The sequence below is a fragment of the Lytechinus pictus genome, chromosome 7, assembly GCF_037042905.1.
Source record: "Lytechinus pictus isolate F3 Inbred chromosome 7, Lp3.0, whole genome shotgun sequence".
NCBI classification, from domain to species: Eukaryota; Metazoa; Echinodermata; class Echinoidea; order Temnopleuroida; family Toxopneustidae; genus Lytechinus; species Lytechinus pictus.
The window spans coordinates 27,703,740-27,712,818 of NC_087251.1; the positions used below are offsets into that span (position 1 = coordinate 27,703,740).

The 9,079-nt window shown below is 39.2% G+C and overlaps 1 protein-coding gene across 1 annotated transcript; it reads left to right on the top strand.

Annotated features, from left to right (window-relative positions):
* The first annotated feature begins 2,156 nt into the window (after window positions 1-2,156).
* LOC129264633 (muscarinic acetylcholine receptor M1-like) lies at window positions 2,157-8,201 on the top strand. Its single transcript, XM_054902540.2, has one exon. The coding sequence runs from the start codon at window positions 2,198-2,200 to the stop codon at window positions 3,929-3,931; it is 1,734 nt and encodes a 577-aa protein (XP_054758515.1). The 5' UTR covers window positions 2,157-2,197; the 3' UTR covers window positions 3,932-8,201.
* The last annotated feature ends 878 nt before the right edge of the window (window positions 8,202-9,079 follow it).

A 9,079-nucleotide genomic window follows, 5' to 3' on the forward strand; every position in this document is an offset into this window, starting at 1 on the left:
AGGTGGGATTGAGACGACGGAAGAAGATTTCACCTGGTGTTTTTATCCGCCACCGGCATCCCATCCCAGCTCCATTAGTTTTGATTGAATTGTTGTCATTTCCCAATGTCAATAATCACGCCCAACAAAACGGATCCACCTCACATGATGAGAGCGATAGATGGAGACGGAATGGCGACATCATCATCTAGGGGTGATTTAGAAAGTGTAAAGTAGTAACACAAATTGTTTGGGAAACTGAATTGCACACTAACAAATCGAACACACACACACACCCAAACATTTCATTATCCCGATTCAGTGCCTTAATTGTTCGGTAGTAAATTTACCTTTTTAAATACGGACATCTTGGTTGCCATAGAGAGATAGCTTCTGCTATTCAAAGAGCAAATGTATAATCTCTTTATTTTTACATAATGTAACATGCGTTAAGATATCAATTCGAGAATTTGGAATAGTAGCATATGGATACAGGGGGTGCATAAATCCGTTCGTAAGGTACGAGCGACTTTATGAACGACTCTTAAGCCTTTTTTTGTGGTAAATAATATACACTAAATTTTCGATGATGATGATTTAGCATCTAAAAAAGGATCACCAATCGTCCGTAAAGTCGCTCGTAACTTACGGACACTTTTTACCAGACGTGAGACTTGGTTAGCTTTCAGCAGCGTTGCTTCTCTTTCTTTCTTCTTGTCGTCAATAAAGACACGAACGGAGGAGTCGGTATAAACTCATCTGAAATCTTTTGTATTATTAGAAGCGATTTCGCTAGTGGTTTAGACACTTTTTGCTCACAACATGAACATCGCGGACTTATTTATTAATAGTTCTGTGGACACTTAACCGCCATGGGCACGACTCGAGTTGCAACTGTCAGACACATCAAACAAGAATTCATACTCTTTTACATGCTTGGATGTATCAATTTACCAAGTTTGTCGTCTGGCAACATCCCACAGGGCTGTTTGTCCTGATTTCCTAAAAAGCTCTTCGTTTAGTCAGCCTGCCTCGTGGTAAAAAAAGTGATCTCATTGAAACATTTTTCTTCTTTCTCTCTTTTGGACATTTTCTTAATTCAAATTGCATTTCTATTTTGTGATATTAGTATAGTGTTTTCTATTGATTAATACTAATCATGTTCGTTTCCAACAGTTGGAAAAGTGTCATCAGCGTGTTTTGTAGCCCCAAATGTTTCATTCCACTGTGACGCAGGCTATTTTCAAATTGTCCAAGAGATCCATGTCTGATCACCCTAACCCTTTATATTCCTCTGTTTCTATATTCATATTCCCTTATACACCGCCACCTGTTATTTCGCCTTCATTAGCTTTCCAAGGAGATTTAATAGTATAAACAAGCCGATGGCGGTCCTTACTCGCAATGTTGACACACATTATGAATAATATTTATTCTACAAAATGAGAACGTTGCATAGGAGGGGGCGAATAATATTCATTAAGATTCAGTATGAATAATAGCACATAAGTTGTTATATTTATATATAATAATTTGTACGATGTTGATGTGTACCATTTATATTAAAAGGAGCATTGTTTTTAACAAGCATGTTAGCTTTTAGTGACTCCCCACTTCGTGTAATGTTGATTGTTATAACATGTATTATAATTTTTTTTGGAAATAAAGAAAAAAAATTAAAGTACCATGTGATCAGCATGCACACAACATATTTCGCACACTTTCACATTTTCTTATGACAATGGCATGGAAAACCTAGAAAATAAGGTTTCTTAGCAAACACGGCCCTGGATTAAGGGGGAAAAAGCTGACGCGAAACGATTTTATGGGCACCTAGATATTGATACTTAAAATACGGGCTAAAGTATAAATCGGGACTTGGCGCTGACAAAATTCAGCTCTGCGTTCTATTGTCACTTTAACTTAAAAAAAATTATCTTTGCCTGGCCGCGAAGCCATTATTCTTAGGTAGTTTCCTTTCAGGGTCTCGATTCAATTTTGTTTTTGGAAGTAGTACCATAATGTTTTTTTTTTCCTTCTTCTTTTTTATACAATTATACAGATATAAATGGCCCCAAATGTTTAATGGTTGATTATATGTACCACAAATACGTGTACTTCCGTTTTAGAGTGTTAACTTTTTTTTTTCTTTCCTTTTCCCAACCTCCCTCTGCAGTGAGTAGCTGACTGGTTGGCTTGGCTGGCCTCACGAGTGGCTATGCCGCATACCCTAACTCCTACATCAGCCATATCCACGGCTGGCGTCGTTGGATCCGACTACGACTATTTCAGCAGCAATATCTCACTCGACAACAACACAGAGACGGCCCTGCAGCCGTTCGGAGATCACGAACTATGGGAAGCAATCATCATCATTATCACCAGTGCCACTATTGCAATCTTCACAGTCAGCGCCAACGTCATGGTGTGGCTGTCCTTCTATATGGACAAACAGCTTCAGGTCGTCAACAATTATTTTATCCTCAGTCTCGCTACCGCCGATATAATCATCGGCGCCTTGTCTATCCCCATTTACACCTTGTACCTTCTACAGGACGGTTGGAGATTGGGAAATATATTCTGTGATATCTGGCTGTCCATTGATTATGTCGCATCCAACGCATCCGTCATGAATTTGTGCATCATCTGTTTCGATCGATTCCTGTCAGTGACTCGACCACTCACGTACAGAGCAAATCGAACTCCAAGGAAAGCTAAAATAATGATTGCGTTGGCCTGGATAGTATCGGTTGTAGTTTGGATACCACTTATTATTGGTTGGCAATTCTTTTTCAGCGAAGGACGAAACGTACCGGACGACGACTGCTATATTCAGTTTATCAATGATGAAGTTGCGCTTAATGTTTTAACTATACTAATTGCATTTTATTTACCCGTTGCTCTCATGGGAACACTGTATTACAAAATATGGCGCGAAACAGAAAAGAGGTCTTTGGAGCTCGAGAGACTGCAGGAAGGTGGTCATACCAGTCCACCTGCCCGCAGACTTCTTTCCAGTGAAGATACGGATGATGAAGTCGGGGTTCGGGTCAGAAGCCAATCAAAGTGTCTCCGTTGTCCTTGCTGTCTGATAGCCGATTTGGGGGATGAAGATGACGATAGTAGTGATTTAACAATACATCATAACTCACCGTCCACGATGTCTTACTCCGCCAGCCTCAAGTCACGACGGGGATCAAGAGCACAACCCATCTTACCTCCGGACTCTCCGAGGCACCACACTATCCGAGAATCTCCTAGAAGTGCCACTCAAATGAACGGTAATCTCGCCTCAGCGGAAAACAACTCCAATGATAATAATAAAAGCTTCGCTGCCTCTCTTTATACCATTCTCATAAAGCTACCGGATGAAAGTCCCAATGCGAGCGAAGAGGACAAACTCCCTAAAATTACCATGGTGGAGGAATCGCCTCAAAGAGAACAGTCCTTGATTCAAGATCAAGAAGGAACTCGCCTCATGCCACCGGAAACAAACGGAACTGAAAAATCTAGATCGAACTCAGTAGCTAGTAACAACAAAGCACCTGCCAACAGTCAGTCTAATCTTAGTATAAGCACTATCTCGATGGTTAATAAGATGGCAAGTCGCGCCAAAACCAACGTGAATCGCAAACGAAAGTCGCAATTGATACGAGAAAAGAAGGCAGCAAGAACACTATGTGCTATTCTACTAGCCTTCATCATCACATGGACTCCGTATAGTATATTGGTGCTCATTTCTTTTAGCGGATTCAGCAACGCGGCCGTCTCCAAAAGTTTCGAAGTCGCATATTGGCTGTGTTACCTAAACAGCACATTAAATCCAATTTGTTATGCATTATGCAATGCAACTTTTCGCAGAGCCTTTAAAAGAATTCTTACGTGCCAGTGGACACCTCGTCACCGGCGGCAACACAAGCAACGTCAGCATGCGAGAAGACGGGAAAGATGAAATGAGGCATGCCTCTGAATTCAGAGTCATATGCACTGCCAGAGCTTAATTGCTTTTTATTCTGCCAGCAAATCTACATTAGATAGAATATGCGATTATGTGAAGGTGTAAATGCACATTATTTTATTCAAGACAGACGAAACAATCGAGTCACTCATATCTCAACGTACTTGTAATTTCTACTGAAGACACAGGTTCAAACGTTCAAAAAGTTTCACGTCATCATGATTCACTGGTATCTTCTTGATAAGAAACCTGGTTTACCTTCCCCGTCGATAACCCTGTCTACTCTCTCCTGATAAACATTTCAATTCATTTTAAACCATTCTTCTAACAACGATGTAGTCAAGGTTATCGAAATTCTGGCAGTTAATATGACTCTGATCCAGAGAGCATGAACCATGACTTCACAATCGCTGATCTGTCGTATATAGATGGATGGACAAGAACATTCAATGTCATTCTCGAGGCCTGCTCTTTTCGACTGGAGCGTAAGTACTACATCATATGCAGGTGTGGTACATGGAAGATAGGGAGGGTTTCATGAAGCATCGTATCTGTAATTTTCACTTACAATTATGCTCTCAGCCAATCAGGTACAATGCTTTCGGTAGCTTGCAACAGTGGACAGAAAAGCTCACTGACATTGCGCTTTGTGAACCACCAGTCGAGTGTATTACGTGGAGCTTTCATGAAGCGTCATGTCAGGGATTGCCCCCCAGCAACTGGTTAAGCTACTATAATCATTGGATCTGATTGGCCAAAAGTATATTTGGCAGAGAAAACATCTTACAACGAGCTTCTTGAAAGGATGCCCAAAGGTACAAAATCATCTCGGATTTGTTGATCGAATCAGGAGCAACAGACCACAGTATAAAAGGCTGACGCAGTCTTCCTTCATTTTCGTGCACTTTTATTGTATGAAACTCTCAAGATTGTATTTTTTGATCACGTGTAGTCACACTTTGATATGCTTTGACGAATGCTATGTTACGTTTACCGTACGACCTAATATGTTTTACAGAGATAAATTATATTTCTAGCATCTAATATATATTCATGGTATAGTGTCAAGAATGGTAATTCCCAAAGATAAATGTTGTATTCGTTTTACAGAAATAGTATGTCATTTCGATCAATGAAGATCATCCCACTGATGTTTGCCAACTTAATACAATGTCATACTACCTTTTAAACAAAAGTATGACATCAAGGAAAAATATTATTAATATCGTTGTTTTTTTATGAATGTACTACCTTCTGTCCACGCATGGTCTAAACATCGGTAATTTATTTACCGAAAGGGTGTCAACTTTCCCTTACCGCTTCCGGCCCACCAACTAGTCATCGTATGGTACTACTTATGATACGATTTTAATGATTTGAAGGGGGAAAAAACCGTTATAAAATGACAACATGAATATCATCGAAGCATGATAGAAGATTAGGCTGAATTTCAATATCACCATTTGGGGTAGTACAAGTCGTATCCAACACAATGTGTCGTCGTTGAACTCGCATTCAACTATAAACCGTAAGAATGGGCGAGATCCTACCTTGCAAAATTATTTATTTTCTTGCCGAAATATAATAGTCATGGTTCGGAGACTATAACCTATGTATTTTCATCATTCGATTTCGTCGGTATTTTGTTCTTTAATGTAGAGATTGCACGACCAAAAAGTAATTTATCTTGCCAGTATTATATTCGACTTGTCGCGCACAAAAGTAATCAACTCTTGATTAATATTTTGCATTCTTTCTATACTTTTATCTATGCTGAATATCTCTATCAATCTAAAGTGTTCTCCGAATAATAGATTTCTCGTTTACATTTCAGTAAAATATCTTGCAATCACTCCAGGCGCTTTTATGCCTCTATAGTTGTATTGTCAGTGCATTCAAAACGCCTTTCGGCAATAGAAATTTACTTAAATTATGGTGGTTTTTTTCATGTCATGTCGTTGGCCCATTTCTCGATATGCTTCGGGAATTTTTATTGTTCAATATCCAAAGTCGTTGATTCAATAAGGAAAAGTATGCAGTTTATTTGGAAGCAATCGAGACCGAAATGTTTCACTTTTCTTTGTCGCAACCGAGGTGCATTCCTGCTCGCTGGACGTCGGCGTTTCACCGCAAATTGGACATGACACAGCGGGGCAGCTGTGCAGAGGTAAACTTGAGAGATGAGCTGATACTCTTCGACGCTTTCCTAAAGTGTCAGTTACCATTTTGCACCCTCCAAGCAAAGCGTTGGTATTCAATTAACATTCTGTCACGGCAACGTGGGAAGTGTTCTGGTCACTTCTTTTTATCTCGAGTCAAATAATTGCCTTGTTTACTAATGCCATTTCAAATACACCAGAAGCAGAGAGAACATCCAGTCATATACAACTTCGATGTAATATCAAACACCCGTTTAAGGGGTCGAATATCACATTCACCTTTCCCTCCAAAATGTAAAGACGAAACTCCCATTGGGTCTGACTAGCTCTCTTCATGACCTCTTTCCCCCCATTTCTCCAATGTACATGATGAAAATAAAAGCCTCGAATCAAGCGGTTGAATCATCTAAAAGATATAAGGTTGATCTTTGATTTCTTCTTTAACTCAATTCCAATTACCAAGCCGTATATAGAATTTATGAGTTATTGATTTTTCTTCAAATTGGTATTCTTATTGAAAGTGATATGAACTATTGTCCCGTTCAAAAGAAGATACGATGGGCCGACTTTAATCTTCGGCAAAACGAGAGACATCGCAATGACGAGATATTGAATGTTCAGCATAGACTTCGACTACCAGACTACTCTGACCTTTCCCCCAAAGGCATCTAAAACTATATAAAATATATTTGACTTCAATGACGAATCGGGGAAATCAGACTTTACATGACTACTATCTTTTCTTTTTACTTTGGAGTCACACCCCCACCCCCCCCCCCCCCCTCCCACGAGATATGGCACTGCATGGTAACGACATTCCGATTTGAGATAAGTTCCTTGTTGCATTTAAGTGAGAACATTTAATAAAAATAAAGTGTACAATAATATATCATCATGCAAGGGTCTTATATTCCATTGAGTTACAACCCCAAACAACCATCTAACATAAAAGACTAGTAAAATTATGACTTTGACAATGTTATTTCAGGATATGATTTTTTCTTAGAAAGCACATGATAATGCTTTTCTATCACTTCAGTTAATGTTTTTATAAAATCAAAATGTACTTGGAAAGGGTATGATCATGTTAAACAGATGGCCTTATTAATTAACCGTTACCATACTTTCACTTTGATCTGGAACGAAGCCAAACGCTGGCAGAGAGGGACGACTACCCCTTCCATATCCTTGTTGGGAAAGCAGGATATACTACAAAGAATATTCCTATTTCATTTATAATAAAAGTGACGTCAAAATATTATGTATTTTTTCCTAATCCTATCAAAATACCCTTGAACTACCCCTGACATTAACAATCGCAGCAATACGACAACCGTTAAATTCATGCACACGCTCCATTGACTGGTTTGACGAAATACTAACTAAGCTTGACAGTGACTTGTAAGATAGATGCTTTACTAACTCTACTAATTTTGAATTCCACTGGCCTTCATCAATGAGGTGCAAAACTCAAGACTTGCGAAGCGCATATAGGACTGAGGAAGACATTGTATGACCAATTTTCGAGAATTCTTGTGACTGGCTCCTTACAAAACGGCATATATTCGGATAGTCAACCACATACCATGACAAGTGACAACAAACAGATGAACGCACAGAACGCCAAGAGATCATGAGCTTAAACTTCTAAACAAAAACTCATGACAAAATTAACGGTTAACCCCTCAAACTTAGTACTTACGGACTTTACCGAAAATAGCGAAAGACTTGTGAACTGTGAACTTAAAAGTGGTTTTCGTTATTAAAGCTGCATCGATTTTTTTTCTTTCAATACTAGGACTGACTAGATATGCTAGAAAATCACGAAAAAAAATTACTTAACGGACTTTTCCTTCAGATAATGTTGGCACCAGACAAGCGCTAAGGAAGAGAAGATTCCGCGTCATGTGCTAGGTTGTGGAATCTGAAGCTCCATTTTCTCAGCGGATATGTTGCAGTATGCTGGACTGGTTTGGTCTTTCCCTGCAGTTGGATACGATATATCTCCCCTAAAGAAATATTAACAATATACGAATAGGACTATATTGATGATTATTGATCGAAAAAGGTAACTTCACAAAATGACAGGCGACCGTGGTAACAACGACTTTAAAAGAAATATTAACAAACAATGAACGACTAAACATGACACTCATGCGTTGAATTTGTAACGTATAGACGAACACAATGATTACTGAAGACCACTCCAGAAAAAGCTAACCAGCAAAGTGACGAATACTTCACCGTAAACTTAAAGGACCGACTAAACGTATTCCAGCTTGGTAGTTGACGGAACTCGTCACAGACAGGCAAGGACAAAACCTAATGTGTATTTACAAAGATTGACTAAGTGTTACACGACAGACTAACGTGATGACCAACACTCAACGAACTACCTCCTGTAAGCAAATTGACTAAACCCTGACAAACCCTATACCTGGAAACTTCGGATGACCATGCTGAACATTTTCCTCGACAGGGCGTACGCCTGTTACTTAGTACCTTGATATTTGACACAACTTGTAATGATACTGCCCATTGCCAAAACAAGCATTTACCTTTCATTATCTAGTCCAATTTTTAGAACATGGGAGCGTTTCCTGAAAGGATTTGTAAGACATTTTATCCGACAAGTCTTGTTTTATCCGACAGTTATCTTACGAACTATGGTTCCCAGCCAATCAATATCAAGGAAAGCCAGATCTGACAACTTGTCAGACGAATGATGAAACGCTCCCCTGTAAATCGGCTTTAGTGTAAGTTAGTTGACACAGCCCAAAATGACGACTTACATCAACGACTGGTGACTTGACATCAAATTTATCAAAAGGACCATATTAAGAATATGCCAACAGGGTTAACCCTGTATCGAGGCTCCAGGACTGGTGCACAGTAGCAATAAATACTGACAAAACTATTACATGGGCATGATGTTACTGGAACGAAATCACATGCTCTTTTTTCAAACCTTTAAAGTGAACAG

What these genes read in the sequence shown, in the direction of transcription:
- LOC129264633 (XM_054902540.2), top strand. Translation starts at nt 2,198, where the DNA reads ATGCCGCATACCCTAACTCCTACATCAGCCATATCCACGGCTGGCGTC.